The sequence below is a fragment of the Schistocerca serialis genome, chromosome 4 (assembly GCF_023864345.2).
Source record: "Schistocerca serialis cubense isolate TAMUIC-IGC-003099 chromosome 4, iqSchSeri2.2, whole genome shotgun sequence".
Taxonomy (NCBI): domain Eukaryota; kingdom Metazoa; phylum Arthropoda; class Insecta; order Orthoptera; family Acrididae; genus Schistocerca; species Schistocerca serialis.
The window spans coordinates 837,773,023-837,790,624 of record NC_064641.1 but is presented as its reverse complement, the minus strand read 5'-3'; the positions used below and the strand labels follow the sequence as shown (position 1 = coordinate 837,790,624).

The window sequence follows — 17,602 nt, the reverse complement described above, 5'->3', positions numbered from 1 at the left end:
ATCAGCTTGGACACCATCTGTGTCTCTATGCCAGTATATAGTATATCAAACAAAAGTTATGGACCAGTTTGCACCAGGAGAGGATACAACAGCTATATGAGAACCGTTCCAAATGAAGCAGTTCACACATTCAGGCTACAGAAGGTGCAACATCAGGCTGGTAAGTGGACACATGCTGCAAAATTTTTTATAAATCTGACTTGATGTTGTAATCACTGAAATAACATCACATATCCTCTCAAACCCTGAAGTTTCAGTCATTTCCTCCTCTCTTCTGGGTGATTAACTTTATTTTATCATGCAGTGTATTTTGAAGCAAAAGTGCTCCCCTGGTAATATTAAGAACCTACATGTGAGGTAAGATTTAATTTTGCACTTAGGACAAGTTTTTGGGAGACAACATTCCATTCAAACATATTCCTGAGACAAGAAGTACAATAATGCAAGTTAAAAGTTTTGTATTTCTAGTTGTAAGTTTAATATTTAGAGCATGGTAATGATGCTGGCTTGAATTTTTTTAATTTTAAGAACTACACAAAGCCTGTACCAAATGATTGTGGACCAATTCCACTGCTCCATTTTCAAAGAAATATATTGCAATTTTATAATTATAAAATTGATACATCTAAAATTTGCTATGTAAGTACGAGAAAAAATATGTACAATTATCACTTTTAAGGAATATTTTTAATCCTTCATTTTACTAAATGAATACTTTACTAAGCATTTTACACCAGAGAAAAACATTATTTTTTCATGTATAAACACACTGGCCTTAGAAGAATGAAGATTAGAGTTCAACACCCTGTTGACAGTGCGATCATCAGAGCATAAGCTTGGATTACGAAAGGGTAGGGAAAGAAATTGGCCTTGCCCTTTTTCTAGGGATCCCTCCCAGCATTTGCCTGGAGTGATGTAGGGAAACCACGGAAAACCTAAATATGCATGGCCAGTATCTAAACCACTGTCTTCATGAATGAGATTCTAGTGTGCTAACCACTTACACAACTGGTTGGTCTTATTGCCCATAGAGGTAATAAGTATAAATTATGTCTCATTAACAATCTGTAATAGATTTGTATCACAAAAAATTGGGCATTGCTTAAATAATTTAGATTGACATTGGGCTTTTCCACAGGATTAGTTGTTTTGTGACTATTTGATAAAATCATATGTTTTTAAGATTATTATTGATCTTACATAATTTGATGACAAATATATTTCCCCAGGCTAAACGAAAGGTTAATTTTAGTGGTAGCTAATGTTATTTCTAGATAAAAAAAAAATATGTGCAATTTACAGCCATTTATGTTCTTTTTGCCCCACTTCAAGTAATGTTTTTCACTTTATACTCTGTACACAAGAATTACAAACTGCTGATCAATTGGTATCAGGTTTCAATTTAATTTTGAGAGTGAACGAGTTGTTAAGCAAATTTGTTTTTTGGAGTAACAATATTAAAAATGAGAGTTAAGATACTAATTTGGAAGAAAATCTGAGTACTGAACAGATTTATAAGTATCTTAGACATGTTGCACATGTGTAGCTCAGAGTTTTCATTCATGTTGTGCTAGAGTATTGCAATTACAGTCAGTTGATTAGCAGACTGAAAGAAATAATATATTATTGAGTGGTTGAAAAGAGTATACCATACGAGTGTGTGTGTGTGTGTGTGTGTGTGTGTGTGTGTGTTTGTTTTCAGAGCACTCACTCTTACACTTATTAGTGCCTTTCGATGCCATTTTTTGTGAACAGTTTCTTTTGAGTGGGTGTCACTCAAAGTGATATTGCTTATCTGGCACTCCTTATTTCATATTGGCATGATAGATTCTTTAAAAAAAATGGGAACCTGGAAATAATTGATATTCCTGACTGTAGCTGATCATCCTGGAAATACGATAATCTGATCATCTGTAGGAGTCACAGTCCACAACATAAGTTTTAAATCTTCGATTCAGCTTCAAATATTCCCAAGGTTTTGCTCCATGTCTGATTTGGTCCCACTCTAAAACCTGGGCAGGTACACAGCAGAAATACAAAAATTATTTTTCGTTCTTCTATTGTGCAATTTTCTTTTATTACTACAAACAAATGGAGTAAATGTACTGGGATGTGAGTGCTAAGAATTCAAAGCTATTTGATGTAATATGTACAATTATCACCTTTACAGAATATTTTTAATCCTTCATTTTACTAAATGAATACTTTACTTATTTTAACTGCACATCATAGAAGATAATTCAGAAATGCAATAGGGAGTGAAAGCATGAAAAGAGCCAACACACTGTCCCGAGATCAAGAGAGAGAAATACTTCTGAGTGGAAAATCATATTGAAATGAGTTTTTTTTATTAGTTTATCTCTGGGTTGATTCAATTTTATTTTGTTGCCCTGCTGAACTCCACGGAGCTGAAAATTAGTATGTGTCTTTGGTAGTGGCTGGTTATTTCTCTTTTTAGAAATTGTATGATGTTAGTCTTTGTGAGAGTAAGACTTTAAATGTTTCATGTTTACCAGGTGCTGGCCTGTTCAACTATCAAATGGTTTGTCTTTGGTAAGACTGAGATAGTGTCCTTCATTTGTTTGTACGACCTGCAACTGATGTCACTTTCTAAACTATCTAATAAAATGCAGACATGTACATCAACCACATGGACACCACAGGGACATTTAAATAGTTAGTCACATGATAGCATTAAAGACAATTTCAAAGCTGATACTATTTCAAAGCTGATACTATTTCCAAATCCAAGCAACGAGTACTCACCAATGCATTTGAAACAGGAAATGTGAAAATATTTATCCTGGACTCTGAGAACTTCTCCAGAACACTTCTTCTTACAGTTGTGACAAAATGTTTTGCCTGAAAACAGTAAAAAAAAAAAAAGTATGAGTATCACAGTACAGTCAACAAAATGAGAAACATTTGAATCTATACCACAGTAACAGTTGCCAATGACAGTAATCTACACTGTCAGGTGACTGCAATGTCGTGTTGTTAAAGTACACAGAATTTCCACTCCAGTGTATTTTACATGTCTTTAAGCAACCAAAAATGCTGAACATCAATGAACTAGGAAATCAGTCACAGACAAAAATGCTTTCAAAACTTGGTATTTCTACATCAAGCAAAATTAAGGAGAGAACTGAAGAAAATGATGACTACTTCCTCTAGCCCCTTCCTCTGTTCTAAAACGATGACTACTTCCTCTAGCCCCTTCCTCTGTTCTATCACAGAATGAAATTCATGCTTCGAAGAACTATCAGGTATATACACCTTTTCCTTGTGTCAGTTTGCTAATCACATATCTTTTCTCCCGTACTTTGACTGTTACTAGAGTTCATAGATCCTTTTCCACCTAGAATTTAAATGTAAGGGCTTCCTTGTACAGCTGAGTTGTTACTTCAACTGAGACAAGCTACTGGAAGAAGCTTTAATAGTATGCACGGCATTAGTTTGTGTACTACATGAAATCTTAGCTAACATTATTATGGAACTTATGAACTAGTACTTGGAGCAAGTCTTATATGATGAGCTCACTGTCCATTGATAAAAATAATACCCTTAAACACTGGAATACACTACATAAAAATTCAGTGTACATCCTTGAATGCAACAGTTTCAAATACACATCTCAACAGATCAAATATTTTTAATACATTCAACTTCTCAAATGATGTTGCATAAAATCATAATAAGAAAGGCTACTAGCACCTTTATTACAATGTTCAGTTTCAATATCAAGATGTCATCCACATTAGACTGTCACTTCAGCTTCGAAAATTGTGACAGAAGTGTGAATACAGCACATCATCCCCCCCCCCCCCCCCTCTCTCTCTCTCTCTCTCTCTCTCTCTCTCTCTCTCTCTCTCTGTGTGTGTGTGTGTGTGTGTGTGTGTGTGTGTGTGTGTGTGTGTGTGTGTGTGTGTAAGAGAGAGAGAGAGAGAGAGAGAGAGAGAGAGAGAGAGAGAGAGAGAGAGAGAGAGACAGAGAATTTTTGTTTGTTTAATAGAGAGAAAAACATGCACAATTTCCATACACATGATTTCCCACAATGGCCAATGGCCAGTTGTCATAACCATACAGTCTACTAAACTTGTTGATATAAGTTTGTTGGATGTAGTTTGCTGAAGAGCACATTCATCTGTCACTTATATTTTGTTTCATTAGGCATCTGAGGTTTCATTTTATTCCTGATAATCACAGACTGATCTTATAACTTGACACCAGATATTTTATCATCATTCTGGACTGATGTTTAACAGCTGCTTGATCCTGATGATATTTGAGAGTAGCTGTCTACAAAGCAAAAAGAGTTTAGTCACACAGTGTTTACATGAACTGCTGTTAAAGGTGAATTCAAGAGTTGGATAGCATTATGTTAAATGTGCGCTCATAATATGAATATTTTGAAAGCTAACTGGAGCACAAACTACTACTGTACAAGATAATTCAGTTAGTAATGTGATGCCAAAATTTTGGGCCAATTAATAAAGAAATCCGCCTTCAGATTAAAAATAACGAGTGGGTTACCACCCACCCTTTCAGAATTACCTCATTCTCAGGGCACACTGAAGGGAAATATAACGCTGGGAAAATGCAATCAGTCTATAAGGACATAATGACAGTCGTGAATATGGCAAGCGACAGAAGCCAATTAGTTGGCAGGATACCTGGTACTGGGAAAATTCAGTCTACAAAAGACACTGCTTTTACAAATGTGACCCATCCTGCAATATTGCTCTGGTGTGTGAGACATTTACCAACCAGGACTATCAGGGGATATTGCGTGTATACAACCAAGAAGGGCTGCACAAATGGGAGCCGTGGGTGGGTGTCGGGGAAACGGCGAAAATCGAGACGCGAAGACGCTTGACATAAGGCGTCTTCCAAAGTTTCGAGAACCAGCAGTAAGTGAGGAATCTAGGCATACTCTAGAGTCCCTTACGTAGCGATCCCGCAGGGACAGCGCAAACAAAGGAATAATTACAGCGCGATAGAGACATTCAAGCGGACTTCTTCTAGCGCGCCATACATGAACAGAGCAGGAAGAAATAATCCTGATACACGCCTGCCATGCACTTTACAGTGGTTCGTAGAGTATGGATGTAAACGTAGGAAAACGCTCTCTCTCTCTCTCTCTCTCTTTCACTTGATTCGTGTGGTATTCATTGAGTGTGAATTAGGTCTGAAAATGAGTGAAAGTGCCCCGACACCAGCCGCGGCCAGTCCACTGCGCTGCGACGAATTCCGAGCCTGTTGGCGCCAGTCCGTCTCGGGCGCGCATCGATCCGCGGCGAGCCTCCCTCATCTTCACTAACATAGCCTCCTCGCAAACCAACAATCCCGTTCCCTCCATCCTCCATTGTGCTGGATAGGCGTTACCGCGCGACCATCGAACACACACTTTGCTCCTGCAAGTCAAGATGCGCCATTGTTCAGACTCTTGTCACTGCACTTGCAGGAATAATATCATTCATTACGAAATAGATGACAGGCTAATGCAAGTGATTAACTGAAGGAGTAGCAGCATTTGTTTATCACAGAGAAAACTCGTTTTGCCTCTCGATGTGTCACGATGTCTTAAGACTGAGCGGCTAATTGTTCCGTCACGATCATCATTTTCAGCTAACGAAAAAATGGCGATAACTTAATCATCTGACATCATTCGCTTGTTATTTCACAGTCAGTCATTAAAATCATTAACACTCATGTCTGAGCATCCTGGGATATCGGCAAATGCTTCAACGAAATTGTCTTTCAATAGTTTTCCTTTATCTAACCAATCGCAGTGTATCTAACTTTTGCCCATGGACACTACCACACTCTCTTTGATGCGATTTTACGCCCCCAACAGTCCGCAGCTCGTGGTCGTGCGGTAGCGTTCTCGCTTCCCACGCCCGGGTTCGATTCCCGGCGGGGTCAGTGATGACTGGGTGTTGTGTGATGTCCTTAGGTTAGTTAGGTTTAAGTAGTTCTAAGCTCTAGGGGACTGATGACCATAGATGTTAAGTCCCATAGTGCTCAGAGCCATTTGAACCAACACTTTCAACAAACAAGGGCAATTTGTACAACTTTTTAACTAGTACCGTTCCGAGTGCGGTTGGCTGAATTTAAATTTACTGTCCGTCGTCGTCTATTGTTCCCACTATTACTTTCGCAGTATCAAATACTGCACAGCTACCATAATTTTTTAAATGCAATCCGATGAACCCAAGATCCGAATCAACAAGGAACAGATAAACGAGATTCCACCGTACAGCAAACTGCCTTTTTGTTCAGCACGTTCAATGCTCAACGCAAAAACTTCACTTATCTGTTTCCCTTAGAATGACTCGAATGTGTCAACACAACTGTTGGGAATTCCTTCCGAATGCGCAAAACTTCTATGCGCCGGCATAAACAGTACGTATGCCTACTCTACAGAGCGTGACGTGGCGTCCACAGACTTCTTTCTGGCATATAATTTAGTTTATGTCTTACACCTACAGCATCTATACTTAAATAATCAATAGAAAGTGCATTGCAGAGGTTACTTTTCGTGGTTCAACACATCAGTGTTCCTTCCCATACCATCCACTCACACATGGAACGCACGAGCAATGATAGCTGTGCGAGTTGATATTGCCTTAATTTCGCGCTGTCTTCCATTATAATATGCTCGGTATCAAATGTTCAATGTTCAAATGTGTGTGAAATCTTATGCGACTTAAATGCTAAGGTGATCAGTCCCTAAGCTTACACACTACTTAACCTAAATTATCTTAAGGACAAACACACACACCCATGCCCGAGGGAGGACTCGAACCTCCGCCGGGACCAGCCTCACAGTCCATGACTGCAGCACCCAAGACCGCTCGGCTAATCCCGCGCGGCTTCGAAAGACAAAAAGGAGGGTGAATTTTGGGCCAAATGTAATTCATGCGTATGTGTCGAGCATACAACAGTATTTTGTGTTAGGTGTATGACTGATGAGTCTATTGAAGAAACAGGAATATGATATTCCTTTCTGTTTCTGGAAACATCTATTTTTTTTCTTTATATCACTTTTTGTTTTATCGAAAAAGATAGGAATTGTGTTTTAATTTTGCGTACGTGCTTTGACTTGGATCTGACGGGAACTAAGGGCTAACGTTTCACATGTTACGTCTACAAAAAGGATTTTTGTCATGCAACATACTATCAATAAACTTTATTCAATAATAATACTTATTGTGTACCTACGTCCACACAAACTTCATCGAAGAGGGAGTAACATTAAGCCATCCAGCGCGTCTACATCCTGAGTAGGTCACAATGTCAGTTTTCTTTTGTCAATGTACATATTACAGCCACATGCAAGCACACTTAACACTACATTCAGCATCCGACTCAATTCGTGTTAACTTGCGGCGACCACTGCTGAAACGCATCACGCTGATTAATTTCGCCGTGTTCTACCAATGAATTTGTCATTTCCTTTACCTTCAGCTGTACCTGTTATACGTGGGCGTTCCACTTCGCATCCCCAAACGCTGTAATATAATGTTATTATAATGATATTTATGCTTCCAGTTGTGATGCATTAATCATGTAGTCGATGCTGCTACATCTCTTTACGCTGCAGAGAGTGTATAACTTCACTGCCAGTTCTCGTGTTCCAGCTAACCCTATAAGGGAGCGTTGTTGGGCGCAGTAGAGGTAGGTGTTGAGCGTGTCCCTGCCTGCCCCCCACATTAGCCCTGGAAAACGGAAGAGGGAAAGCGCGAGCACACAAGAGTCCAACGGCCGCGGTATTCTGGCGGGTCGTCCAGCCGAAGCAAAAAAACCAGCGTTAAAGGCCATCGTGAGTGGCTAACTACGACCTCATCCTGTCTGGCTGCAAGTATGCCACGGTCGATCCCTACTCGTAGCTTGCAGCGCTTCACCTCCGACCAACTTATTCTCCCTGCGTTTTAAGAACCCTTGCTTCAACATTGTTGAGCAGAAGGGGGCTGAAAACGAACGGTTAGGTCTCTGTGTCAGGGTTGGTGTGTAACACGCATTCGACAACTCACCTATCGCATCCTCCATGTATCTGGTATAACAGTGGCGCGATGAATGCTTGGGAGTAGTTCGGCGGTTGGAAAAACGGAGTTGCATTGCTTGAAAATCACGAAGAGCTCTCAGCACACGCTAACTTACTCACTGGCATGTACATCGCGCTTCTGGCGTAGGATTGAAAGACGTAGCCCAATATGTTTCCCGTGCTTGAATATTTGATGCGACATAATTGTACAGTCGACAGGTATACTCGTACTTGTTTGGCGTTGTACAAAAACGTTGCGCTGGGGTTAGCTACGCAAAACATTTCAAAAACCAATTGCAAATATTGAAGGATGGCAGCTGAGCGGGTGTGAAAAAAAAGTATTCCCTCTTTTGAGAAGTGATATTATGGACCAACACACGAAAAAATGTCTAGCAAACAAGAGCTATTAAATGCAAAGTTTAAGAACTGAGAGTACTTGTTCTTCTTAGCTTCTGTGAAACATATTATTCCACCGCTAGCTCTTTGCTATTACAAACGATCTTATGGAATGCAACAAGGAAATGAGGGAACATTCCTTTGTTATTGTCCATGCAGTAAACATCTGTTAGTGTTGCTACTGTAAACCATAGTCATAGTCTGGGTAAGTGTAGAGCACAAGTTAGCTCCGAAGGAGCCACTTTGTTGTATCAAGTTTGTGAAATGCTTTTACACCATAGTTTTAGCTTCGCACCACCCAACATAACAGAAGCCTATTATTTCACACGGGAAATGGCTTGACGCTTGCTTCTATTTGCAGACAATAACGGAAGATTACGTCTTGCATGTCTGAAGATAAATGCAGATGCTAGATATGCCTGCAGGTTAGCCTTTTGGTCTGACCATGATGGGTACCTGTACAATGCCCTCGTCAGTCGTGGTCAGGACAGTGTTCTGTTTATTTGTGTGGGTATTATGTCGAGGCTAAGTGAATTCTAACGTGGGCAAATTGTTAGCGCTCGTGCGGTCGGTGCATCCGTAACCAAAGTAGCCCAAGAGTTTGGTGTTTGAAAAGGCACCGTATCGAAGATTTATACCGCAGACACGGAAAGCGGGAATCATCATCCACTTAGTCACAATGCGCACGGAAGTGTGTGATGAGTTCAAATGGTTCAAATGGCTCTGATCACTATGGGACTTAACTGCTGTGGTCATCAGTCCCCTAGAACTTAGAACTACTTAAACCTAACTAACCTAAGGACATTACAAACATCCATGCCCGAGGCAGGATTCGAACCTGCGACCGTAGCGGTCACGCGGTACCAGACTGTAGCTCCTAGAACCGCACGGCCACTCCGGCCGGCTGTGTGATGAGTGATCGTGACAGACGGCCACTGAGGACTGTTACGAAATATAAAGGAACGACAGATGGAGAAGTCACAGCAGATCTGAATCTCGCGCTCGCGAACCCTGTCGGCACGAAAACACTGAGGGAGTGCCATAAGCAGGGAATTTTGAGGCGAACTGGAGTTCAAAATCACTCATCAGTGAAACAAGTGCTCATAATAGGAAAACGTGGTGTCGAAGCCAAAAAACCTCGACTATGGAGCAATGGATCGTTTAGTGGATGAGTCTTGTTTCACATTGCCTCCAACTTCTGGCCGAGTTTGCGTCCCAAGAGAGAAAGACGGCGGGGATTCGGTGATGATTTGAGCAGCCATATCGTGGTATGCCATGGGCTCAATGGTTACTCTGCAAGACTGCGCTACTGCAAAGGTTTATGTGACTATTTTGGCTGATCTGGTCCATCCAATGGCACAGTGTTTGTTCCATAAATGGTGATGCTGCGTTGCAAGACTACAGGGCACCCGCTCATACAACTCGCATCGTCTAGAACTGGTTTCGCGAGACGAGGATAAATTGTCGTACCTTCCCTGGCCACCACAACCAGATCTTCAATATTATTGTGCCTCTGTGGTCTCCTTTGGAGAGAGCGGGAGCGTATTCGCTATACATCTCCAACATCGTTACCTCAACTTGCCACCATTTTGCAAGTAGAATGGTATAAGACTCCTTTGAAAACCATAGAGAACCTGTACTTATGTATTCCGAGACGACTGGAAGCTGTTTAGAACGCCAACGGTTAACCTACACCATATTAGGCATGGTAATGTGTTGGGTTTTTCGCGTTTCCATATTCTGCAGTTCACGCTATTGGTAGACACGAGGTGGATAACCTCCTGTCTGCGAATAACGTATAACTGTTAACTGCGGAACACATTTGGACTAAGCTTAGCCAAGCATTTTATATATGATGATGGTGCGTAATGCATTGCATTATGTGCATAATGCATTGAAACTCATCATAATTATGTTAATAAAAATACTTTTGGATCGAGACAGAACATTTTTATATTATTAAATAGCTGAGTAGCGAGTACTTGCCGTTGTCCAGGTATGTATTTACTCCAACTTCTGTTCGTCCACCTCCTCCTTCCCCGTCTCTCTGCCAATCTGCTCCTCCCCCATCTATTCCATCTCCTCCTCCCCCTCTCTTAGTGAATCACCTCCTCTCTTCTCCCCGTTCACCTCCTCCCCATTCCTTTCTGTGTCCACATGCTCCTCTCCCCCCCCCCCCCCCTCTGTTCATTTCTTCCTTCCCCCGTCTGTTCATCTCCTCCTGCCACATGTCTATGACTGTCTATCCCCCCCCCCCCCATCACTGTCCAACACACCTCTTTCCTCCCTTTGTCCACCCCCCCCCTTATCTCCGCCTATCTCCTCTTCCTCCTCCTCCTCCTCCTCCTCCTATCTGTGCCTATCTCCTCCTTCACCCTCGCTGTATGTCCATTTCTGCGTCCTCCTCTCTATCACATACATTCCATCAGGAGACTGTTGGTTCTTACACCTGTAGTATATCTTTCCAGTTGTAACTAATATATCGCTACGGTCGCAGGTTCGAATCCTGCCTCGGGCGTGGATGTGTGTGATGCCCTTAGGTTAGTTAGGTTTAAGTAGTTCTAAGTTACAGGGAACTGATGACCTCAGATGTTAAGTCCCATAGTGCTCAGAGCCATCTGAACCATTTCTGAACCATTATCTGTACCAAATTTGACTCTTTGCTGGCACACGCACATGGCGAACATATTTCACGCGTATTTGTACACATATTTCACCTGTATATTTAGCTGTTTTCCTCTACAGTTTCATTTTCACGCAGCTTCACTTTTATGACGTATCTCCTGTATTATGTGCCGTCAACGACATAATTTTGCAGGTTCATCCAGTTGTATATACGCCTACTGTCTGTGAAATGTGTAGTGAATAGAGGTAGTGGTAAAGAAGTAATAAATTAAAAGCCATGCATCGTGCGACAATTTTCACGCATCTCAGTGTTTATAACATCGTATCTCCTCAACTGGTGAAAATGATATATTTTTCTAGGCATATTCAGGGGCATATGTGAATGTTGTCAGTGACACGTGTTGCGAATATAGTCAGAAGCAAAGAAGTCTTGTATGATGCAGTAGTTTTTCTGTCACCGTAGTGTTTATAATACCGTGTCTCCTGAACCAAGTGTAGTACAATGATCTAATTTTTTTTGGTACATTCAGAGGTACATCTAAATACTGTCTATAAAATATGGCACGCATACAGTTAGTAGTAAACAAGTAAAAAAATTAAAACGCCATGCTTCAAGTGACATTTTTACTGCCTGGGTGGCGTAAACTTAGTACGCAACGAACTACTGGATGACTATATTACACAGACATTCTCGCGTCGTGGGATACGCTGCTTTTACCCCAGCCCCTTTGATAGGGGGTGGTTCTTAACCCCCCCCCCCCCTCCCCAGACACACACACACACACACACACACACACACACACACACACACACACACACACACAGTAAATGATATTTGGTACCGAGTTTGGTTCAAATCAGTCCAGGTGGAGACGCGGAATATACATGAATTTTTATAATTTCTATGGATTCGCGACTAATTCCCGCGAAGCAATACTGGACGAACTTCAGCAAAGGGGAATGGATATCGGTTGATACGCTATACAATACGCGAGTTAGCAACTGCTGTCTGGTTGATACGGTGAACCGGCCCAGGTCATAGGACTAGGTGGGCAGTCCTCTGCGAATGGAATTACCGCAGCAGGTCTCACGAACCGGCTCTCAAGTTATAAGCTGCCTCACCAGCTACCCTTTCATTCTGAACGCTACCAAATACACAATTCTAACAGGGCTGTACGAGTCTTTCAAATATGGCAACGAGTTCGTAGTCTGTCGTATCTACTTTCACTGCGCATTCATGACAACCCGCCCCTCCTTTCTGGGAATCCGAAAGCAGCATCGGCCGACTTCAGCGACGACGAAACACGAACCATAAGAATGCGCTCCCAAGCACTTACACGTAGCAAAGCTACAATTCTCGTTGCTTTCATTCCAGAATGATGCAATCAATGCAGAACCTGAGGAGGGAGAATCATAATTTTAATAGTTATAGAAGAAATCGGCAAACATACTTTTAATTAGCACAGATTATGAGACCACAGTTGTTCTTTCGAACTACTGTTCTACTTTACGAGGATTCATGGCAGCCACGCCGTCATACTAATATGGAGACAAAAAATTAGTACGCTTTTGATGGATTTGTACTATGGTACTCACTCCCACAATGCACGTAATTTCCTTGTGCACTTTAACTTATTAAACGTAATCTGCGACAGAAAACTGCTTTCTCTTGTGAAATTTCTCTTTCTCAGATGATCTCCGTGTACTGCGTCGACGCAAATTTAGCTTAATGTGCTTGGACACGCATCCAGGAGGAGCAGTTGTTCAAATTCCCACCCTTTAGTCCACCCCGAAGTCCAAAATGAGTACAACCGAATGCCGGGACAGTTCCTCAAAGAAGAAGAAGAAGAAGAAAAAGGCACAGCCAGTTCCCTTCCACGTTCCTGCGCAATCCGAGTTTCGGCTAATCCGAGTTTCGGCTGTCTCTTACGATGATCTAATCGACAGGACTTGCAACGTATTCTTTCTTCGACGTTCGGAAATCTGAAGTCTTCGGGAAAAATGGCCAGTTGCACCGTGATGCAGATTACACGACCCTCTGCTATTAAGACGATAAACAGCAAGCCTTATATTGGTAAGGGCATATCTCTTTGAATCAGATAGCTGGCTAATAAAGCATTACGGTGGTCAGACTAAAACAGGCATTGACAACTGCTTTACGCTGACGTAGAAGTATATCACCGGTTACTATATTTTCCTTTCATCAATGCCCTCTCATCATCAACCATTTCAGCGCGCGCCATTAGTATTCTGGACTAACACGTCCACATACATTAATGATCTGGCCAACAGTATGAACAGTAACTTCTGATTTTTTGCAGATGATGCAGTTATGTATGAAGTACTATTAGTAAAGTGTGGCACAAATATTCAGTCGGCTCTTGATGATATTTCCAAGCAATGTAAAGTTGGCAGCTTGTTAAATGTACACAAATGTAAAATCATGCACTTCACAAAACGAAAAAACATAAATATGGTCCATAACGCATACAAATACCTGAGTGTAATAATGTGTAAGGAAATAATGTGGAATGATCGCATAGTCTTAAGTCATCAGTAAAGTGGGATACACTGAGAAAGAGTAGTCAGGTTGCAACGGAAACTACTTACAAAACACTCGTGATATCAATCGTAGGATATTGCAAAAGTGTGAGAGACATGTAGCAAATAGCGCCAACAAGGGGCAGGGCAGCACACACTGTGATAGGTTTGTGTGAGGATCCTTGGATAAACTATAGTCCCTCTATGCATTTTCTAGAGAGATCGCAAGGATAAGATCACACTATTAAAGTGCACAGAAAGTTATTTAAGCTGCAATTCTTCCCGCGCTCCTGCACCGTTGGAACGGAAAGAAAGTCTTACATCTCGTATAATGCTACATACCCTCTGTCGTGCACTCCATAATGGTGTCCAGATGGTACGTAGAAGTAAATGTATTACCACACGCATAATTTATGAAACATTAACTATGGAACTTTCTACTGTACCACACTTTAATATTTCATATCGTTCCAAGCGCAGATGTAACAGCCAAAGAATGTAATCATATGCCTGTATGCGAGCTGTTATTCTTTCACTTATTATCTTCAAAGACCACAGAATTAAACTTAGGGGGACTGAAGAACGTTCACAGTAAAATACCGTCCGGAAAAGCTGGCCTTGAAATTTTCCAATCGGTTTTATACAAGATGTACAGCACCTTACTGCCATTGTCTTCTATTTAATCGTTCTCGCGTGTAATCTACAGCTCCACAACGTTCTAGCAGAAAATTCACTTTAAATACAAATGTTTTATTTCATATCTCCACACATGGTATTTTTTATTTGCATGACAACACTGACTACGTACTTGTTTTTCATTAATCACAAAGTCAAAGCTGCTGTGCGTTACGTGAAATGCTCAGCTACAAACTGATCTAAATTCCGATTTAGTTGGTAGCGTTTAAAAAACCTAATTTTGGGCATTACTACTTTTCTTATTACGTAAGATTTCCTGATGAAGCAACTGTGGAGGAAAATGAGAGCTTAAAAAGTACGCAGTTCGCTGACTTGTCAGAGCACAACATTGTTAGCAGTAGTGTCTATAACTAAATTTCAGGTGTATGCACGATATTAGTTCTCTACATATACCACCAGGGAAAAAGTACCGATTCATGCCTGCAAGTTCTTTGTGAATGCACAAACCTGCCTGGAAATCACGCACGAGCTTACTTCTTTCAGCAGCAGACACTGGGTTACTGAATCGATTGGTTTTGGGAAGTATAGGAATCCAGTTTAGCTGCCTCAGTCTGTAGCTTTTGGGTGCGATGCCTGAAGAGAGGCGGGTTCTGTTCCGCATGATGGCCGTTTTCAGAATCGATGTACGGAGCTGATTTATAAATAGACGAGCGTAACAAAACGGGCAGCTTTGAAGTTCGCCATGGTGCTGCCCTTTTTAATCCCGGCCAGCCAGCAGTTGCGGCTTGCTGCTGACGCGATGACGTGGCCCTCCACCGCCACATTCCGCCGCAGGCAGCTAGCCAAGCGCCAGGCCGACTGCCCAGCCTCACGTGAAAGCCACTCGCTCGCCAAACACGTTCACTTTCGGCGCTTTCGCGGTCGTCGATCCCAGACAAGCACCACCCGCCACTTCCTGCACAACCCAGCCGCATACACTAACAGTTATTACGAGACTGGAAGCATCATGGCGAGGTTTACCGAAGCACTGTAAAGCTCCGATTCGTAACGCACTCTTAACGCAACAGCATGTCTCCTGCAGAGTTTTTGTAGCACTGAAGGTGTGGAGGTGTTTGTGTGTGGAGTTTCTGTTCTGCAATACCAAGCTCCTTAACACACGAAGACAAGACGCCACGATCTGTAGCAGCGGTCTGATGACGTTACAACTGACCGTTGCGCGGATACCTGTAAACAGTTCAGCTCGCTAAACTCCATTACATTCCTAAGGGTGTCTCCAGCGTTATGAAACGATACCTTCAGCACAGAAGCATGCTTTAGACGACGGCCTAATATCAATACAAATAAAATAACCACGAATATTTTGATACATTACGTAGCCTCCGTAACACACAGAACGGTACCTTGCGGAGTACCAGTGTTGATGGTAATTCTCTCACCTGCTACGTTTATCTAATGGGGACAGCTCGCACGGTCGGTAATTCTTGATTATCAACAAGATTAGATTCGCTGAAATTAAATGAACGGATGGTTGAGATGACATCCACGAAGATGTGATTACGTGAAAGGATATAGCCGAAAGCGGGTCAGAACTACTAAATCCAAAATATGAATTTATGTTGGGACAGAAAATTTCTTAGAATAAGAGAGTGAGTGTCAAGCATGGAGTCGAGCTATCACAGCCAATAATAACCGGACATACTGGTTAGAGTACCGGTCTGGAATAAATTTTCAACTGTCAAAACAGAGAGGTCCAGAAAAATTTAGACTACCTTATATCGTTGCAATTCTGTGTGGTAGCGTAGTCCACTGTTTTCTCAACAGATCATGGCGCGTGTTTTCCAGCAGACGACAGTGCAGCAATGAATGAAGAAAGGTTGTCGTTTGAGTAACGAAAGGTCGTACTGATGTGGTACTGGAAGTACGAAAACATGACGGAGGTACAATGGCAATGGGGTAATGTGTACAGAACTCAGCCACCAACACGTACAATAATTTATCGTATTCGGGAAATTTGAAGCAGACGGTACTGTTCAGGAAGTGCATAAGGAATGGTCTGACCGACCTAAAATATCAACATGCCCAGCTTCCAGCGCTGCTATGTTGCAACAATTTAGTAAGTCACCTCAAAAATTTGTGAAGCAGGGTGCACGTGAAAGCAGGATAAGCCGATCAAGCGAACGACAAATTCTGAAGGCTGCAAAGTGGAAAGTCGGCATTCCAAGCAAGCTGCACGCTATGAACGAGGATGATCCGGATCGAAGGATGGAGTACTGCGAGTGATTTGAAGGCTTCGCGAGGATGAACAGTTTGCAGGGATGGTTGTCTGGTCTGGCGAGGCGCAGTTCAAACTGAACGGTGCTGTAAACCGCAGAAAGAGCGTGTACTGGTCTCCTGAATATCCACACGTTCACGTGGGAAACATTTTATCTACCGGGTGTTAATGTGTGGTTTGGGTTGTGTCATCGGCGCGGCCTGATTGCCCCCTTCTTCTTAGAAGGTACCGCAACTGGTGACGCGTATCTTCATATGCTGCAAACGTCGATTTTACCTGCCACCTGAGAGGAGTTTGGTAATGAAAGATTCTACCTGCAACAAAATGGCGGTATGCTTCACAGCCACAGAAACGTCAGAGCCCACGTGGATGAAAATCTACCTGAACTGTGGACAAGTTGAAGGGTAGCTGTTGAGTACCCACCACGGTAAATGGCCAGTGAGTTTCGCTAATTCTTTGTACAGAAATAGGGATATATCTATGCTCATTCGGGAATTTGCTATCAAATCCAAGCCTCCGTGGCCACTTTCACAAAGTTTTCAAAACCGCAAATGATGATCTCTCTCTCTCTCTCTCTCTCTCTCTCTCTCTCTCTCTCTCTCTCTCTCTCTCTCTGTGGACAGGTTGAAGGGTAGCTGTTGAGTACCCACCACGGTCTCCAGACCTTATACTTCTTGACTTCTACCTATGCAAGATCTTGAAAAATGAAGTTTATCAACAGAAGCTAGGTACACTGAACGAGCTACGAGAAACCATAGAGGCGTCCTGTGAGGCTATCACACCGGCAAACACACAAAGCAAGCTTCCCCCCATGCAAGAATTTTAACAGTATGTTATTTTGTTTCATTAATTTTAACTATCAAAGAGTGTCAATATTTTTCTGGATCCATCTGTATTCAATTTGTGCTTATTTGTCGCGAAGAAATTCTAGACCAATCTAAGCTCGGATGTCACGGATGTCGGTTGGTATGCTACCCACGAGATAACAATTCTTGTCAGGTTAGACTGTACGGATTAGAGAAACGACATTTAACATATTCGTTGAATTAACAAAATCGAATTGTATGTCAACAATGACCTTACAT

At 42.0% G+C, this 17,602-nt stretch overlaps 1 protein-coding gene across 6 annotated transcripts in view; it reads right to left on the bottom strand.

The window, feature by feature from the left end:
* LOC126473462 (actin-binding LIM protein 2) overlaps positions 1–17,602 on the bottom strand; it is a 361,677-nt gene that overhangs the window by 134,853 nt on the left and 209,222 nt on the right. For all 6 annotated transcript variants that reach the window (XM_050100530.1, XM_050100532.1, XM_050100531.1 and 3 more), the window contains one exon: positions 2,767–2,862. In XM_050100530.1, coding sequence (XP_049956487.1) covers positions 2,767–2,862 — 96 coding nt within the window. The remainder of the gene's footprint in view (positions 1–2,766; positions 2,863–17,602) is intronic.